The sequence below is a fragment of the Prionailurus bengalensis genome, chromosome E1 (genome assembly GCF_016509475.1).
Source record: "Prionailurus bengalensis isolate Pbe53 chromosome E1, Fcat_Pben_1.1_paternal_pri, whole genome shotgun sequence".
Classification (NCBI taxonomy): domain Eukaryota; kingdom Metazoa; phylum Chordata; class Mammalia; order Carnivora; family Felidae; genus Prionailurus; species Prionailurus bengalensis.
In genome coordinates this window covers 28,193,571-28,213,463 of record NC_057347.1, presented here as the reverse complement: position 1 = coordinate 28,213,463, position 19,893 = coordinate 28,193,571, and the positions used below count along the sequence as shown (strand labels likewise).

Below are 19,893 nucleotides of genomic sequence, written 5' to 3'. Positions count from 1 at the left end.
GTTCGGTCAGAGTTGAGGGACCAAGGACATTCCTAATCTGCCTGTGCCCTGGGACGCCCTGGCTCCTTCCAGTCCATCTATCTCCCTGGAAGTTCCACTGTGTATGTCCATCCCTGCTCCTCCCATCAGCCCACCTGGGGCTCTTTGACCCAGGGCCACCACCAGTCCATAGTGCACCTTTGGGTAGATTAGAAAAGGCTCTCCTTCCTCAAGATACTTCACTTTCATCTTTTAGAAAATTTTCATAATATCCTGGTTTTGTTAGAATAAGATACTTTGTTGCCAGAAAATCAGAATAATAAATATACAAACCACCCAGATTTAGAATCAACAAAGTTGTCATAAAGATACAATGTTTAAAGTAATGAAGATGTCTACAGTATGAATGGCCCTCCCTGCCCTTCACAGGAAGCACTCTTGAGCAGTACACAGCTTAAAGAACTATTAAGGCAGACCTGCTTTCTCCTCAGCTTCAAGACAAAACCGTCCCTCAGAGAGCAACCTTGTTCTAGACCCATCTGCCTGCACATAGGGGAGGACTTGGCCCACCTCCTACCTACGATGTTGAACATGCAGAGAGGGCAAGTCCGATGCTGATGTAGCCAGGGGTCCACACACACACGATGGAACTCATGGAGGCAAGAAATGACCCGTAGCTCCTAGAGAAAACAAGGGGGTCCAAACCAAAGTTACCTGTAGGTTCAGGAGTAACCAGGATTTCCCTGACTCCCTCTGGCCTCTCCTTTTTGCCCTCAGCTTCTTGTAAAATACCCCATGGTAGAATAGAAAGAGTAAGGGCTTTGGTGTCCGGTAAACCTGGATCTTGCCACTTTAGCTGCATGACCTTGGGCAAGTTTCTTAACAGAAATGCTCTAGTTTTCCGCTCTAAAATGAGTATGAAAAACTAACCTACCCCCACCCTGCACTGTCATGAGGCTAAAATGAGATAATACATCTAAAACACCCACTACAGATCCTAGCACGTGGTACACACTCAACGAACAGTAGTTGTCTTTCCCTGTAAGACCAGGAAAATAACCAGACCTCAGTGCTGTCTCCTACCTCTGCCTCATTGCAAGATACACGGGACACAGATGCAACCAGGGCACCCACACCTGCCCGAGTGCCTCCTCCAGCCTCCCGAAGTCCAGCTGCCCTCCCCAGCCTGGTCATGGAGGTCGCCCGCAAGCCCTGCCTTACCTGGCCCTCAGAGAACTCCTCCAGGCAAATGGCACACACGGGGGCTGAGCTACAGCTGCTACTTGAGTCCGGCCACTCAGCCCGGGCCCTCCTGCAGCTGGCCTGGTACCTCCTGGTGGCCAGCTGGCTGATGGCCCAGGCTGTTCGCTGTTGAAGGGGATCCTGAGAAGAGGGGTGGGGCTCAGAATAGGGCAAGGGCTCCTCTTCCCTCACCCCTGGACCTCAAGTTTGTGCTTGGCTCCCAGTCACCCAGTTAGATCATATGGCCGATTGACTACTCCTAGGAGTTTGTTGTCTTCAAGCTCATACATGGCTCTGCCAAGCAGGCTAAACCCCGCCCACCCCACTCCCCCATTCATACCATCAAGCTTTCTTTTCCTTGATGACCCATGGGAGAAAATTTTCATCCAACTGCCTGCTGACATCTTTGCTTGGATATCAAATAGGCCCATCAAACTGAATTCCTAATCCCATTAACCACCGAACCACATATCCACCCCACCGCCTTAAAATGTAAGTCAGATCATGGTACTACTTCTGCTCAAAACTCTCCAATAGCTCCCATTTCACCCAGAGTAAAAAAACACTGTGCTGCCAATGGCCTACACAGTCCAGTAAAAGGGGCCCCCATGGACCCTCTGTCCTCGCCTCCTGCTCTGTCCTCTCACTCACTGCACTCCAGCCACATGGCCCCCTTGCTGTGACTCAGACATACTGGACACGCTTTTGCCTCAAGGCCTTTGCCCTTACCGTTTTCTCTGTCTCGATCATACTCTCCCCAGATATCTGCACATATCACCCCCTCACCCATTTAGGGTCTTTCCTGTAAATGTCGTCCTCTCAATAAGGCCTTCTCTGGCTTTGCTTTTATTTATTTATTTTTTTTAATTTTTTTTCAACGTTTTTTATTTATTTTTGGGACAGAGAGAGACAGAGCATGAACGGGGGAGGGGCAGAGAGAGAGGGAGACACAGAATCGGAAACAGGCTCCAGGCTCTGAGCCATCAGCCCAGAGCCCGACGCGGGGCTCGAACTCAAGGACCGCAAGATCGTGACCTGGCTGAAGTCGGACGCTTAACCGACTGCGCCACCCAGGCGCCCCTGGCTTTGCTTTTAAAAATTAACTCTGTCCGGGGAACCTGGGTGGCTCAGTTGAATAAGCATCTGACTTTGGCTCAGGTAATGATCTCACAGTTTGTGAGTTCAAGGCCCACATCGGGCTCTGTGCTGACAGCATGGAGCCTGGAGACCACTTCGAGTTCTCTGTCTCTCCCTCTCTCTCTGTCCCTCCCCACCCCTGCACACACTGTCTCTCTCTATCTCTCAAAAATAAACATTGAAAAAAAATTTTTTAAATAAAAATTAACTCTGTCCTTTTACATTCCCCTTTTCCTCTTCCATTTTATTTTTCTCCTTGGAACATGTCGCCATCTAAAATACTACATATTTTACTTATTTATTTTGTTTATTGTCTGTCTCTTCCCATGAGAATGAAAGCTCCCTGAGGGATCTTTTTGTTCACTGCACAATCCCCAATACCTGAAACAGTGCCTGGTCCATACGAGGAGGTCTCTATATTTGCTGAATAAATAAATGAATGGGCAAGCTGATGTGGAGAGGCTGCTGGAGATCAACAAGTCAGATGCCAGGGTATTTAGATGTAAACTATTTCAAGAGCATAAGGGCATCTTCTTTCCTCACTTCTCCCTTCCTGCTCTTTACCCTCCCGAATGCATAAACGTGCCACCTCCACCAGGGAGCCCACCCTGCTCACCGGCCTGTTGTGGTGGGGGCGGCATCGGATGCGCAGCACTGAAGCCAGGATGACCACAAAGATGGTGCCCACCACCGTCAGGAGGATCCACACATCATAATCTGGCTGGAGGAGTGAGCAGAGATGGAAAGAGTCATATTTCTGGAAGGAGTTGGGCCAATTTGGGAGAAATTCAGGTGCTCAGGAGAGTGAAGGCTAGAGATCCCCATGAGTCTTCCAGCAGAGGGGATGAGGTGAGGAGGAACCTGCAGGTGGGGTTAGGTGGTCCCTGTCTGCCCAAGGTCAATCATAGGAGAGGGTCCTCCAGGTGTCAGCTGTGAGAGGTACTATCTGAAGACCTGTGTGCTTGGGAAAAAGAGGAAAAGGACCCTCTGCAAAGTGGAAGCCACCCAGTGCACAGCTGGGTGAGGTTTCTAGCTAGTGGAGAAACACCAGCCAGGGTGTCAGGGGCTAGGAGGTCAGGGTTTCATTCTGGCTCTGCTCCTCTGTGCCGTGAAACCACAGAGCTGAAAACAACTTTAGAACTCAGCTGGCCAAATTGATGCATTCTGCAGATGAATCCCAGAGGGGGAAGAAACCTGTCCTGAGGCACACAGCTGGTGGATAAAGTTGAACTATAGGGTTTCTAAACTCTTTAGCTCCAGGAGTCTAAGGGCTCTTGATGGGAGTTGCTACAGAACAAAATGGCAGTGAGAACGGGCGCTAGGGCAAGGCCTGGAGATCTGGCGTGCTTACCCAGGTTGGGGGCTCCTTCAGCTCAATCCTAACATGAGCCTTTCGGTTCTTGTACACAAACTCCATCAGCTTCTCGGCATCTTTACCCCAGATCAACACCACTGGCCAAGTCAGCCCCAGGGGTTGCTGTAGCTGTGGGAGGGAAAGTGCCCACGAGGGCTGTTATGTCCTGACTTGTCTTTTCCCAGATGACTTTATCTCCCTCCATCCAGCTCCCTCAGACACCCCAATGTCCCTGGGTACCTGCTCAGCAGCAGCTCGATCCTCAGTGATGTCAAAGAGGACCGCACTAGCTCCTCGCTCCCCTGCCATCCGGGCCTGCAGGGACACACAGCAGAGGTCCGGCTGAGGTCAGAGAAGGACACGGCCCATCTGTCCATCCATGCCCCGGCCTCACCCCTCACACGCCTGTCCCTTCCTGGGACGTTGCACACACTGCATCTTTGCACACTCAAATATAACATGTGCGATCCGTGTCCTGCCCTCAGCTCACCCAGGTCCCACTGCCTTCAAGGACAACATTCAATCCTTCATTTTGTCATGGAATAAACCCGTAACAAGGGTTTAGTAGGTGTCAGGTAGTGGACCTGGCTCTAGAGCTAAGGACAAATAAGACATTGCCTGGCCCTCAAAGTACCACAAGTCTGCCTTCACTAAGAAGTGTGAGAACAGAAGGGAGTGGCCAGAACCACCACAAACCCCCACCCCAGGGAGTGGGGGGAGGGTGACCAGTCCCTGGAAAGGGAGGGAGAAAAGACAGGTGGAGAACTCCTTCAGAATAGAACTGGGCTTTCCAAGATCCAGCCCTGCCTCACAAGAGGAGCCTACAGGGCATCCCCTCAGCTCAGGCAGAGTTTCAAGGGCCTGGGACCCTGCTGTCACCCAAGGTCTCTATGGCAGAGCCCAGGCTCAGCCCATCTCTTGATCTCTTTCTCCCTGCCACACTTTTCCTGGCTACAATTCAAGGACTTAATGGAGTCTCTGTCCAGTGCTTTATCCCTCATCCCTTCCCTGAAGGTGGCACTGGACGCTGGGTGGGGAGGGACCTGAGGGGCTATTACCACAAGGACACAACTGTGCAGGTACGCACATGCATGCTTGCCAGGGCTCCAAGAGCAGGGTCTAGCCAACCAGGCAGAGCAGAGCAGAGCCAAAAAGAAAGAGAGAGAAAAAAAGCAGGAATCTAGAAGCTGGGTGTGGGGTAAGAGAACTGAGATAACAGCCAGGGGTGGGGTGGAGGTGCAAGGGCAAAGGAGCCACAGACAGATACTGCCTTGCCTTTGTGACAGCCTCCCTGCCCAGCACAGCCACTCTCCAGCCTTTCTCCCCACAGCACAGGCTCATCTTGCCTTGGTATCAGGCTGGGACCTCGTGCCCCCAGGGCCCTGCTGAGTCTTTGTGGCCTTCCTGCAGGCACTGAAGGAGTTAATCCCTCTGCCAGTAGTGGTGGCAGGAAGGGGAGCCAGGGCTGGGGCTTACTCACACTCTTAGGGCTTTGATCTCTGCTTTCCTTCCCGGAGAGAGCCTGTCCGGGCAGGTCTCCTGCCAGGCAGGCCAGGGGAGCAGCTTGCTCCAGCTCCCTGCTCCCTACTCCCCGGGAGGCAGCAGGGGCCAGAGGGCCCCCTCAGAACTGGCAGCCCACAGGCAGGGGAGCCCAGGAAGAAGGTGGTGGAGACACTCGAGTGGGGCCCTGTTTTGGTCAGAAGAGTAACTTTCCCCCTTCCTCCCTCTCTCCCTCCCTCCTTGAGCTGCTGAGGAGCTGGGCTGGGCCCTCTACCAGCACCCAGGCCCAGCCCAGGCCCAGGCTCGCCAGCCTAATTGACTGGAAATTCACAGGACTCCAGAATGGTATTGCTGAAGAAATTGAGAGGTCACAGCCTTCATTGTCCTCCTGCTCATTTACTCCCAAGAAGTCCAGCCCAACTAGGTGACCCCAGGCAAAGAGAAACTTCTGAACCCTCCAAGCCAGGGTATGGGAGCCACACCAGAGGAAAAGGAGAGGGGCTCCCCCTGCTAATGTCATAGTCTAGAACTTGGCCAAGGCATGGGGAGGTCACCTCAGTAGTCAATGAATTGAGACTCCTGGATCCTACATGCTGACAGGGCCTCATGTGTCTCATGCCCAGATTGAGACCCTAGACCCAGCCTGGCCTGAAAGAGCATGAGAGAAGGGCACAGACTTCCTTCTCCAGAGATTTTCTTACTTACCAACCCCTCTCTCTTTGAAGGACTGGGGTAGGAACAGTGGAAAGTAATTACCCTGATGTTCAAACACCCCAGCCCATTACAGCCCATAATTACAAAGTTGTAAAAAGGGATCAAAGAGAGAGTACTGGCCAACAGGGGAAACAAACAGGACTTTCAGGCAGTGGGTATCTGTGTTCAGAGTTCTAGGAACCAAAAAGCACGATTTGGGGCCAGATGGCAGCCCACACTGGGGCTATCCATGCTTCCCTCTGGTCCACCTGCCCCCAAGCAAGTGGGAGAGAGGGAGAAAAGAAAGCACTTCTTGGGAGACCGGAATCTGGAAGGCAGAGACAATAGGAAGGCCCTCTGCATGGGAAGACTCGGCTTTAGAAAAATTACCCAGAGATCTCTTTTGGGGCTGCAAAGAGTCAGCCATCTCTCTAGGGGCAGCAAGCAAAGCTGCCCACGGCCTCTAGCAACCAGGACTAGTACACTCTAGGACTCGTACACTACCCTCTGTACCTCTCTGGGCTGTAGGTTTTCCTCTCCAGACACAGTGACAGTCTCTGTAATCTCCTCATCAAAGATTGGCTAGGTACCTACTGTGGCCAGGGCACCAAGCCAGGGAAGGCCAAGCCCTCTAGAACAGCTCATTATCTAGTTGTACATATCCATATGTACATATCCATAATATATCCAAAGACATATCCATAATATAATGCTGATAACATTCCAGAGTACAAATGAATGAAATAGACCAGTAGTTTTCAAACCTTTTTTCACTGCAGAAAGCCCATCCCCCACCACACACACACACACACACACACACACGCACACACACAATCTGATGCAAATCTTCAATACACAAAACAGATAAGACTCAGCTGAGTTTGAGGATGGGGGTGGGGTTAAGAAAGAGCCTTGGTTTCCCCCTCCCCACAAAGCACCTCCCTGAAACCTGGCATGGACAGAGACCCTGGCAGTGTGCCAGAAAAGAGGCATCCCTCCATAATAGGCTAGCTGGGCTGAGCCAGTCAGGAAAGATTCACTAGAAGAGGTGGAATTCATCTGGGCTTGAAAGCAAGGGTAGGAGGAAGTAGAAGGGATACTAACCTTTACTGAGACCCACTCTGCCCAGACTGCTCAGGTTTGAGTCCTGAATATGCCACCAACTATTAGCTGTTAGACTTTGGGTATGGTACTTAACTGCTGTGTGCTTCCGTTTTCCTTTCTGTAAACTGGGGATTATAATAGGCCCTACTTCACAGGGTTGTTTTGTAGGCTGTATAAGTTAATCCATGCAAAGCTTTATGCTAGTACCCAGCACATAGTAAGTGTCCCCTAAGTATTAGTTATTGTTATATCAGCTATTACTATATGCTTTGGGTATGTGATTTCATTCACTCTTCACAAAAACTCTATAAGACAATTATCCAGTTTTGAGTTGAGGAAACTGAGGCTCAGAGAGACTGAACAACTTGCCTAGGGCCACACAGCTGATCAGACCACTGATCTAGTCCAGGCATGAGGTGATAAGGGCCTGGGTAATCACAAGGATGGCTGTGGAGTTGCTAATAGAGAAACAGAAACCAAGTTGGATGACCGGATAGGGGGAGGGAGTCGGTGGTGGTGACAAGAATGGATGAGTCCAGAAAAATTATGGTGAGGGTTTCAGAGAAGATCAAGAGAGGCAAGAATGAAAGAAAAACCCCAATCTTGTTAAAAGCATAGGATGATGATGCCAGTGACGACAACAGTGGTAATTGCAATCATTTATTCAGTGATTACTATGTGCTTAGCATGGGAGCCTCCATCTGTACTGTCTTATGGAGCTTCCATAAGAGCTTCCATCTGTACTGTCTCATTAAATCCTCATAACTACTTTATGATATAAGTCCCATTATTATTCCCCTTTTACAGATGAGGAAACAGGGGCCCAGAGAGGCGAGCTAAAATGTCTAGGTCACACTGAGGAGCAGTGGAGATGGCAGGCTTCAGACCCAGGGCTGTCTGGGTCTCAAGAGCCCCAGCTCTGTTGATGGTGATGACACCACTACTACTGATGGATATTCCAGAGCTGATTGAGGTTAGCATTTCTCAAACTTTTATCACTAAAACCCACCTTTCCCCTCTGGCTTGTGGGAACCATATGTTTTTTTAACATTTTACCAAACTAACTGAATTCATTATGTACAATTCATTTTCCTATGAGATAACTTGTAACCAAAAGCAACATACAAATATTTTAGTTAAGCTTGTGGGACTTATGAAACATTGGAAGTAGCTCAAAGACCTCCATTACTACCCTCACAGACCTCCTTTGAGCCAGCAGATCTCAGGTAGGAGCTGCTTGGTCAGGTCAAAGGATGAAACCCAAGGGAAGCCTTGACCTGACCAATTGGAGAATGTGGGGCTAGAGCTATCCTGTCCCACCGAGGTGGGGGAGAAGCCAGGTATGGAGAAGCTGAGCAGCTAGTGAAGGAGGAGGAAGCATGAGCAGTGACCACAAAGGCTGTGGAAGAAAAACAGGTCCTAGGGCAGCAGCCAAAGTGCCTCTTCTAAACCCCTAATGGCTTTTTGTTCCTTTGTGCATTTTAGCTCAGGCACTATTTGGTAGCTGACAGACATCATTTTCATCCTCACAACGACCACTGGGGTAGAAAATAAAAGTCCCATTTTATGGTGGTGGCCCAATAAGGTTAAAAAGAGCACCGACCACACGTTCCTTGTTTCCTAGTGTCTGTGCACAGGACTCATTCCTCCCACAGCACTGTGATCCTCCAGGGGGCGAGAAGAAAACCTCCTACGTGGACAATGTCCTGCCACGTTGCCCAGTGTTCACATGTGTGTGAAATGCATACACTGTTTTAGAAGAACAGCAGAGCCTCTCTGAGCCCTTCCTCTCCCATCTTTCTCTCCTCTCCCACCTCTGTATCTCACACACTCACACTCACTCACACACACACATACACACACTCACACCCACTCACACACACTCCACACTCACATTCATACCACGTAACACTAGGCACTCATCTACCAAATGAGCAAATGAATGACATTTATTTGCCCATATTCTGTAAAGCAAGGGAAGTGAAATAGCCCAAAGCAGGGTACCTTCAACCTAACAAAATTCTGCTGCCATTAAGGACCTGCCCAGTCTTACACAGAGACAACACTCTCCAGATCCTCCACGTGTGCTGGCCCTGACCGCCCACCTCCTCCGTAGCCCTCTTCTGCATCAGCGTGGCCTGGGCTGGGAGAATATCTCCACCCACCTGTGGGTGCCACAATCAGAACCCCGCCCACATCTTTCCCCCTCCATGGGACCAGGTAAGAGCCCAGGCTGTTTCCTTGAGACTCATGGCTCAGGAAATAGCCCTCAGTAGGATCTGGAAACCAGGGAGAGTCTGGGCCTGAGTACAATCAGCGGGCACACTGGTTGGGACTGTCACCGTCCTCTTTCCCCACACCGGGGAGCTGGACCCCTTCCACCAAATCCACCTGACTGTGCCACACAGAATCTAACTATGCTCTGGCTTATGCCACCAGGAGAATCTTTTCTCATGCTTTCAGTGTTCCTAGCCAAAATGGGAGGCAACAGAGCAGAGAGATTAAAAGCCCAGGTTTGAGAACTAGACAAGGCTCAGTTCAAATCACAGCTCCACCCCTTCCCAGCTGGGTCACCCTGGCAAGTTAAGGTTTTTTTTCTTTTTCTTTTTTAGTTTATTTATTTACTTTTTAGTAATGTCTACAACCCAATGTGGGACTCGAAATCACAACCCTGAGATCAAGAGTCACATGCTCCTCTGGGACACCTGGGTGGCTCAGTCGGTTAAGTTGGTTAAGTCCAACTTCAGCTCAGGTCATGATCTCAGAGTTCGTGAGTTTGAGCCCTGCATCAGGCTCTGTGCTGACAGCTCGGAGCCTGGAACCTACCTCGGATTCTGTGTCTCCCTCTCTCTCTGCCCCTCCCTGGCTTGCACTCTTTCTCTCTCTCTCTTAAAAATAAATTTTAAAAACCATTAAAAAAAAAAAGTCACATGCTCCTCTAACTGAGCCAGCCATGTGCCCCAGTTACTTAAGTTTTCTGACCCTCACTTGCTTCACATGTCAAATAGAGAATAAAATGTCTAGCTTTCCTGATTGTCATGTAAAATAAAGGGGATAATGTATAAAGAATCTGTCCCATGTGGCACATGGTCAGCACACAGACAACAGTAACTAACATTAGAGCAGAACAAATACAAATGTTCACAGGACCTTAGAGGTAGCAGGCCAGTGAGGAGCATGGCAAACCAGACAGTCCACGATGGTGGAAACCTGGCAACTGCCACCAGCTCCAGCCAATGATGCCCTCTGGAAATGTGGAGCCACCGGTTTGCAATCTTAGAGGAAGAATGTGAACTTTTTTTGATGTTTATTTATTTGATTTGAGGGAGAGAAGGAGAGAGAGCATGTGTGCGCTCGTGAGCAAGGGAGGGGCAGAAATAGTGGGAGAGAGAGAATCCCAAGCACCCTCCGCACTCTCGGTGCAGAGCCCAACATGGGCCTCAATCTCATGAACCCTGAGATCATGATCTGAGCCAAAATCAAGAATCTGGTGTTTAACCTACTGAGCTGCCCAGGCGCCCCAAGAATGTGAACTTTTTAAGGAAACATGGCTTCTGTTTCTGCTATTCTTGCATATCCTCAGTCAATGTTTCTGAAAGATGGAAAAGCCCTTCAACTGACCGCCTCTTTGCCCTGATGCTGGTTAGGGGAAGGGGTTTAAGAATTTCCAGGTGATGGGGGAGGATATGGGGTGGGGCACCTGCCTTAGATGACAGTCAGAGGTTCTGCTGGTGGATGATGGTTGGTGGGGAAAGGATGGAGGCCTGAATTTCCACCCCTCTCAAACCAGTCATGAATGAGGAAAACCAGAGCAAATTGGACACATCTCTCCTAGGTGAGAAGGGGACAGAGAACAAAGGGCCCTCTCACAGCCTGGAGCTGGGTGAAGTTCAGAGTGTGTGGAGGTCAAGTGTGAACCTACCTTGCTGGCCAATGACAGGCAGGGGCGCGGGGCCCGTTGGGGACTCTCCAGCTTGACAATGCTGATGAATCCAGGCTCCAGATTGTCGTCATCGCTGGCATTGCACAGGTACAGGGGGTGGGACTGCAGAGAGAGGAAGAGAGAGAGGTTAGGGAGGCTCTAGGGAGCAGGAGTAAGCTGTGGGAGCCAAGTACTTCCCCACTGTTCCAGGCAGGGACCAGGCAGGTCTCCTAGTGCTATGAAACAATCAGCCTTCTTATTTTTTCTTTCTTTTTCTTTTTCTTTCTTTCTTTCTTTCTTTCTTTCTTTCTTTCTTTCTTTCTTTGTTTCTTTCCTTTTTCTTCTTTCTTTCTTTCTTTCTTTCTTTCTTTCTTTCTTTCTTTAATTCTTTCATTTTAATTTGCGTCCAAGTTAGTTAGCATATAGTGCAATAATGATTTCAGGAGTAGAATCCAGTGATTCATCCCCTACATATAACTCCCAGCGTTCATCCCAAGTGTCCTCCTTAATGGGCCTTCTTACTAATTGCCTCAGAGGAAGCTAGTAAGCATCAGTTGTCATTTCAGGGCCACCAGGGCCAAGGATACATGGAGGTGGGGTGCAGGTAGGCACGAGGGGTGTCCAAAAGGGGGAACCTCAATGAAGAGCCTGCTGCAAATCTGCCCCAACAACCCTCAAACTGCCGCAGACTCTCTCACCTCCTACTTCTTTCACCTGCTCTAAAACCCCAGGCTAAGAGCCTATATCAGTGCCTTCAGAATCTTGCCTTCCCTCCATGCTCTCCCAGGGCAGTGCTGGGTGCTGCCGGGTGCCTCCTGCCTCCTTGGGATGCCCGCTGACATCTCCATCTTTCCTGTGGCTTGGGTCTACTCACTCTGTGTTTCCCTGATCTTCTCAATATCTCCCTTTGCCCCTGCCCTGGGCCCATCCTGAGATGAAGCAGGGAGAAGACACTATCTGGGGATAAGCCTTGGCTAAGAGCCTTGAACACCACACTTCCTAGGAGCTCATCCTTTCCCCGGGAATGATGCAGTGGAGGTGAGCCAGCACATGTTCTGAGGGTGTGGCAGGGTCAGTCCAAGACCCTGTGCCCTTAGCCTAGCTGGTGCAGAGCAATGGCTCAGGGGGAAGTGGGCCCAAAGTGTGGTAACAGACCAGAGAATCCCCCATCAGAGGACAAGAATGTCCTTCTATATACTCGCTTGTCACTCAAAATGATTCGAATACCCACTTGAAACTAATCTTCCCATAGTGCTATGAGAAAAAAAGTACTTATCTGGCCCTAGATAATCCTATGGGCCGGAGGTTCCTATGTGGTGGAAACCCAGTGTATCCTGCAAACAAGGGGATTTTGTATGAGGGAGGTGCCCATACTTCTTCTCCACTGCCGCTGAAGTCTAAAGGACTTCCAGAAAGAACCATCAGACGAACCAGAGAGCATTTTGAATTCATGAAGATGTTGGTGCTGATGATGGATTTAAAAAGCACGGTCACTTTTTGGGGGTGCCTCATTTGGTGGAGAGTGTGTGACTCTTGATCTCGGGGTTGTGAGTTCGAGGCCCACATTGGGTGTGGGATTACTTAAAAATAAAATCTTTAAAAATATACAAATAAATAAAAGCACAGTCACTTTTTGAAAGCATTTCCATGCTATTTCTTCTCACCATGTCACTGCAGTCCCTTGAACATAGTAGGTTCTCAAAAACAAGCACCACCCTGCTTTGAATTCTATCCTTGTGAATACAAATCTTTGGGCAGGGGGAGCTGAAATGAGAGGGAGTTCCATTCTTGCTCCCAGAATTTAAGGAGAATTACTCTGGTAGTCGTCAAAGTTTAGTGTGGAAGAAATGCTATGTGCACCCCAACCCCCCTCAGAAAAGCGTCAGGGCCCAGATTAGGGGTTGTTCTCACTTCACTGAAGCTGTAGCTCCTGTCTCAACAAGTTCCATTAGTCTGTCCATCTGCCCGTTTGCCCAACCATGCATCCATTCATTTTTTCATTCTTCATTTCTTCAACATTCAACCATGCCCAACCATGCAAATTCAACCATTTGCCCAACCATGCATCCATTCATTTCTTCAACAAGGAGGGCCTCCTTGTTGCCATGCACTGTACAATGAGTTGGGGAGTCAACAATAAATAAGATAGGCTCTTTGCCTTAACGAAGCTCAGAAGACAAGTGTACAAACACATTGTATTGTGATGTTGTGATGCTGTGGGAGGGCTCAAGGAGAGGGGACTAAGTATCCCATGTAGGAGAGCAGAGTGACTTTAGTGAGTCCTTGGGTACTGAGTAGATATGTGTTCACCCACTGGATCTGCAGGAAGGGGGAAGGTACATTCCTGGCAGAGGAAGCAGCCTGTGCCCAGGCATGGAGGCACAGGCAGAGGGCAAGGAGGGGCTGCAGGCATTTAGGTCTGGTGTGGAAGGGAAGGCAGGAGATGAGGCCAGAAAGGTTGGCAAGCACCAGACCAAGGAGGGAAGACTGCAGATTTGCGTTTGAGAAAGGTGATGAGAGAAGACTGTCTAGAGTGGTAAGGAGTCAGAAGTCAGCTGTTCCAATAGAACAAAAGATGTGAGATCTTCAGGAACTACAAATCGTAGCCATGGGACTCTATTGCTTTGCTTGCTCCCCTACCACTACCCACGGTCCAGCTTTCTCCAGATAATTCCAACGTGCCTCTCACTGATTAGAGTGTCAAGTGAGGGGGGAAGTCACTTCAGAGAAGAGTTGTCTTCTTTTTTTTAACTTTTCTTTTCCTTATTCTTTTTTTTTAAATTGAGAGAGAGGGAGAGCACACGTGAGCTGGTGAGAGGGGCAGATGGAGAAGGAGAGAGAACCTAAGCAGCCTCCATGCTCAGCATGGACCCCAATATGGGGCTCCATCCATAGCCCTGGGATTCTGACCTGAGCTGAAATCAAGAGTCGGATGCTCAACTGACTGAGCCACTCAGGAGCCCCAAGAGTTGTCTTTACAGAAACATTTGCAAATATTTAACCACCACTCTGCCCCCAGGCCCTCGCAGGGGGGACCAGCATATACAAGCAGTGCTATATTGTAGGATGCCTCTGAGGTGATGCAGGAGAAAAAACTTGGTGTCAGAGTCACCAGACTTCCCTGATCCTGAAGGGACTATAGAAGAGGGAGGGGGAGGAAATTAACCATTAGTAAACACCTCTTGCCTGCCAGGCCCTCTAGATGTTATCTCACTATGAGGTAGGTGTGATCATTCCCATTTAAAGAAGAGAAAGAGGCTTAAGGCACAGGGAAGTTAAGGTCACACAAGATTAGAACCCAGCTCTATCTAACTCCAGCCTCTGGAGTCCTGTAACTCAAAATGAACCCAGAGTCAACCCTCCATTGTCCAAGCTAATGGGGATGATGATAATGCTAGTTTACATTTATTGAGTAAATACAGTGGGCCAGTGATGGGTCTAAGCACTTTTGTGTATTAACTCTTTCCATTCTCGTAACAATGCTATGTTAAGGTAGAAACTACTATTGTCTCCATTTTAAAGATGAAGAAACTGAGGCATTAAGCGGTTAAGTAACTGACAAGATAGAAGTAAAACTTTCACTATTTGCATATGATATGATACTACATATAAAAAACCCAAAAGACTCCACCAAAAAAGTGCTAGAACTGGTACACAAATTCAGTAAAGTCGTAGGATACAAAATCAATGTATGGAAATCTATTGTATTTCTTTACACCAATAATGAAGCAGCAGAAAGAAAAAATTAAGAAATCAATCTCATTTACAATTGTGCCAAAAACAATAAGATACCTAAGAATAAACCTAACCAAAGAAGACAAAGATCTTTACTCTGAAAACGACAAAATCCTGATGAAGGACATTGAAGACAACACAAAGAAATGGAAAGACATTCCATGGTCATAGATTGGAAGAGTAAGTATTGTTAAAATGTCTATACTATCCAAAGCAATCTATACATTTAATGCAATCTCTATCAAAGTATCAACAGCATTCTTCACAGAACTAGGACAAACAATCTAAAATTTGTATGGAAGACCCCGAATACACAAAGCAACCTTGAAAAAGAAAAACAAAGCTGGAAGCATCACAATTCCGGACCTCAAGCTACATTACAAAGCTATAGTCATCAAGACAGTATGGTACTGGCACAGGCACACACTCTCTCTCTCTCTCTCTCTCTCTCTCTCTCTCTCTCTCACACACACACACACACACACACACACATAAATCAATGGAACAGAATAGAAACCCCAGAAATAAACCCACAATTATATGGTCAGTTCATCTTTGACAAAGCAGGAAAGAATATCCAGCGGGAAAAAGAATGTTTCTCCAACAAATGGTGTTGGAAAAACTGGACAGCGACATGCAGAAGAATGAAATTGGACCCCACTTTCTTACACCATATATAAAAATAAATTCAAAATGGATTACAGATCTAAATGTAAGACCTGAAATTATAAAAATCCTAGAAGAGAGCACAGGCAGCAACTTCTTTCTAGACAGATCTCTGAGACAAGAGAAACAAAAGCAAAAATAAACTATTGGGACTACATCAAAATAAAAAGCTTCTGCACAGTGAAGGAAACAATCAATGAAACTAAATGGCAATCTAGCAGAATGGGAGTAGATATTTGCAAACAACATATCCAATAAAGGGTTAGTATCTAAAATATATAAAGAATTTATATAACTCAACACCCCCAAAAAAGGGAACAATCTAATTTTTAAAAATGGACAGAAGATACAAATGGACATTTTTCCAAATAAGACATACAGATGGCCAAGAGATACATGAAAAAATGCTCATCATCACTTACCATCAGGAAAATTCAAATCAAAACTACAATGAGAAATCACCTCATACCTGTCAGAATGGCTGAAATCAACAACACAAGAAACAAAAGGTGTTGGCGAGGATGCAGAGAAAGGGGAACACTCTTACACTGTTAGTGGGAATGCAAACTGGTGCAGCCTCTCTGGAAAACAGTATGGGAGTTCCTCAAAAAGTTAAGAATAGAACTATCCAACAATCTAGCAATTGCACTACTAGGTATTTACCCAGAGAATACAAAAATACTAATTCAAAGGGATCCATGCACCCTGATGCTTATAGCAGCATTATCTACAATAGCCAAATTATGGAAACAGCCCAAGTGTCCATTAATTGATGAATGGATAAAGAAGCTGTGGTGTGTGTGTGTGTGTGTGTGTGTATACATATATGTATGTATATATATATATATATATATGTATACATATATGTATGTATATATATATATATATATATATGTATATAATGGAATATTATTCAGCCATAAAAAAGAATGAAATCTTGCCATTCACAATGGAATGGATAGAGCTAGAGAGTATTATGCTAAGTGAAATAATTCAGTCAGAGAAAGACAAATACCATATGATTTCACCCATGTGGAATTTAAGAAACAAAACAAATGAGCAAAGGGAGGAAAAAAGAGAGAGAGGCAAACTGAGAAATAAATTCTATAGTTTAACCATAGAGAATAAACCGGTAACCAGAGGGGAGGTAGTTGGGGGGATGGGTTAAATAGGTGATGGGGATTAAGAAATCCACTTATCAGGTGTGTATGGAAGTGTTGAATCACTATATTGTACACCTCAAACTAATATTACATTATATGTTAACTAACTAGAATTTAAATAAAAACTTAAAAAAAAAAAGGGTAACATGTCCAGAATTACACAGCTGAGATCAGAAGAAATGGAAGAAGTAGGATAAAGTAAAAATAAATAATAATAATAATAATAATAATAATAATAAACTAAGAATATTTCCCATTTTACTTTGAAAACACGATGCCTCCCCCAACTCATGACCAAGAAAACTTACCATCTTAATTTTACATTCCTAAACAAATCCCTGAAATATTGGATTCTGTCCTAGGCCCTCCTCTCTTTTTACCCTCCATGCACCCCCTACATGACTCCAACCAGTGAATAGCTTTCGTTTCCATACAGAGGTCATTGATTACACATGTGCAGCCCAGACCTCTCATGAGTTCCAGATCTTTATGCCCGACAGGTAGGGCTTGGACATTTCTGCACAAAGAACTTTATACTGTTTTTTCCTTTAATGTTTATTTTTGAGAGAGAGAGAGAGAGAGAGAGTGAGTCAGAGCATGAGCAGGGAAGGGACAGAGAGACAGAGAAACACAGAATCCAAAGCAGGCTCCAGGCTCTGAGCTGTCAGCACAGAGCCTGACACGGGGCTCGAACTCACGAACCGCGAGATCATGACCTGAGTTGAAGTCAAACGCTCAACCGACTGAGCCACTCAGGCACATGAAAAGCTTTAAATGAGACATCTCAAACTCAGCATGTTCAAAATTGAACTAATCATTTTATCCCTCAAAACTGCTCCTCCAGTGTTCCCTATTTTAGGGAATCGCTATCTACCTACTCCCCAAAACAGATGTTTTCCACCTAGCCTCCTCCGTCTCCTTCACCCCTACCCCCACCAGCAACAGCCACCAATCACCAGCTTCTAACAATTCTATCTCCTAAACATGTCTCTTATTTGTCCTCTTTCCTCCGTTTCCACTCTGGCTACTCTAATATAGGCCACCATCATTGCTGTTCCAATTTACTGGGAACACAGTTATTCCAAATAACTGGGGGCATTTCACCCCTCTCAGTTCTACACACTGAAGCCAGAGTGATCTACAATGCTAACTTGAGTGCGTCACTCTTCCACATTAAGCTCTTAAAAAGCTTCTTATAGCTCTTGGAATAAAGTCTGTATTTATAAAGACAGCTTAAAAGGCTCTGCCTGCTCTGGGCTCATGCCTATACACCTTGCCCCATGGCTTCCCATTCCCTTCCCATACTTCTTCTCCCCCCTTGAAACCCATGGTCCAGAAATAACGTGTTTCATGTCTCCAAACACTTCTGGCATTTGCTGCTCTGTCAGGATAGGTCAGAGGCCCCTGCTCTGGGCCCTCTTAGCACCCTGTATTCCCCCATCACGACTTATGCAGTGGTATTTCAGTTGTTTGCTTACTTCCCTCTCTTCCCAGGCTATATATAACTCACCTCCACCGCCCCTTCAGTGCCTGCCACACAGTAGGTACCCGGATCAATATTTTTTTTATTAAATATCGACAGTCTACAACCAGATAGCTGACAGTTAACTCTAAAGGCAACACAATTCACACCAAAATTCTGGTAACAATGGCTTTGAGAGAGGATTTAGCGAGGAGATAGTGAAGAGAGACTTTGGTGGTTTGCTTTGAACATTTCAATCATAGAATGATATATTGAGATATTAATTTGAGTTTTGCTTTTTTGCTGTTGTGGAAGAACAGAAAAGAATGAGAGCTATTTATATTTTGTATCTTTTCTCTCCTGCCACTCCAAGAAGAGAGCCTCTCCTATTTCCCTGCCTCAGGGGCATCTATCCAAAACAAGTGATGCTAAAGACCTATCTTCCTGGCTTTTGTGAAAGATTGAATTCCTTGAGGAAAATGTGAGTGTCCCTAAGACAGAAAGGAGTGTGTATTGGGGATAGGGCAGGGGCCATTAGAGTCCCTGGAATCCTGGGGGAATGGGGGGGAGGAATCTGGGGATATGCCAAGATGTGGGAATCTCCAGACTGTGCCCCAGAAGGAGTAGACCCCAGAAGCCTGGACCCTGATGAAGATGATGTGCCTACATGGATTTCAAGGGAACACTTGGGCTTGAACAATGAGCGTATTTGTGGTGACCAGTGTTGACAAATATCAGAAGGGTGTCTTAGATATTTCTGTTTTGGCTGCTCTGTGAGGGGAAGCTCTCAAGAAAACCTATTTCTTGTATAGTTGTATTGTGGTATGAAAACCATACTCACTGCATTTTTGTATGGTTGGACTCTTTTACAGTAAGACTTTTCAAGTATGCTCAGATTAGAAACAAAACCAAGAAGATAAAAAAAAAAAAAGAAGACAACCATTCAGCCAGGACACTGCTCATTACCTAGCAAGGCAGTTTTAGTCTTCCTTGGGTGTACCACAGGCTGTCTTTGCTCCCTCCTGCAGGGAATTCTAGCTGGGGAGATGGCCCCTGAGAGAAAACAGATCCAAATGTACCTGCCTCCTTAGGATGCAAGGTCTCCTAATAAGGAGATGTCACCTGTCCTCTCAGGACACCAGGAGAGAGCCAAGGGAGTTGACTGGTAGGATTCAGGGAGGGTGTGGTTGGGGAGAGCCCCTGAAAACTGGAGGGGCTTAAGGACTGGCTATCTGTGACTTCCTGAAAAGTCAGGAGATGGGATGCCCCTGTTCCAGACACTGCCTTCAGGGGCAAATTAAGAGGAGCCTGAGCTTGCTTTCAGGGTCCAGGCCACTCTGGCTGAGAACTCAGCTTTGCACACATAGTTTCCATGCCTGTGTAAAGACGTGAATACTGTCCTTTTAGTGGCATGTGTTATACTTCATATTTTCAGATGGATCTGGTCTCTAGGTCTCTGTCCTTCTCCTTTAACTTATTTGTTCTGATTTTCCCCTCCCTTCTAAAATAGACCTAAGGCTCAAATTCTGACTCCATCATTCGCCTGTGTGACCTTGGACGGGTTACCTAGGCTTTCTGAGCCTCATATTCTTCACCTACAGAATGGGATGATTATCATGAAGACTGGAGATAATGGATGTAATAAGTACCTAGCACACAGAACCCGACACTCAATAAGTGCTCATTAAACGGTCATTGTTTTATTATCGTATTTGCAATAATAAAATCCCTCCTTATTGCTGGAAGGGACAAAGACCTTCTTCTGACTGCTACTCCCTTGGCGATTGTCAACAGTGCTTCTGAATGCCAGTGTTCTACAAGGCGCAGTCTGGGACAGCTCATTATCCACGGTCACTTCCCCCCTGTGCTCAGCCCTCCAAACCCCACTGAACAAGCTCTTCCAGTTCTCAGCCCGCCTCCTTCCCATGAAGGAAGC

The 19,893-nt window shown here is 46.9% G+C and overlaps 1 protein-coding gene across 1 annotated transcript in view; it reads right to left on the bottom strand.

Moving 5' to 3' along the window:
* RNF43 (ring finger protein 43) overlaps window positions 1–19,893 on the bottom strand; it is a 64,777-nt gene that overhangs the window by 5,468 nt on the left and 39,416 nt on the right. The window contains exons 2-7 of the mRNA XM_043583942.1: window positions 10,932–11,054; window positions 3,953–4,027; window positions 3,710–3,841; window positions 2,975–3,079; window positions 1,201–1,362; window positions 557–659 (exon numbers count right to left, since the gene is read on the bottom strand). Coding sequence (XP_043439877.1) covers window positions 557–659; window positions 1,201–1,362; window positions 2,975–3,079; window positions 3,710–3,841; window positions 3,953–4,027; window positions 10,932–11,054 — 700 coding nt within the window. The remainder of the gene's footprint in view (window positions 1–556; window positions 660–1,200; window positions 1,363–2,974; window positions 3,080–3,709; window positions 3,842–3,952; window positions 4,028–10,931; window positions 11,055–19,893) is intronic.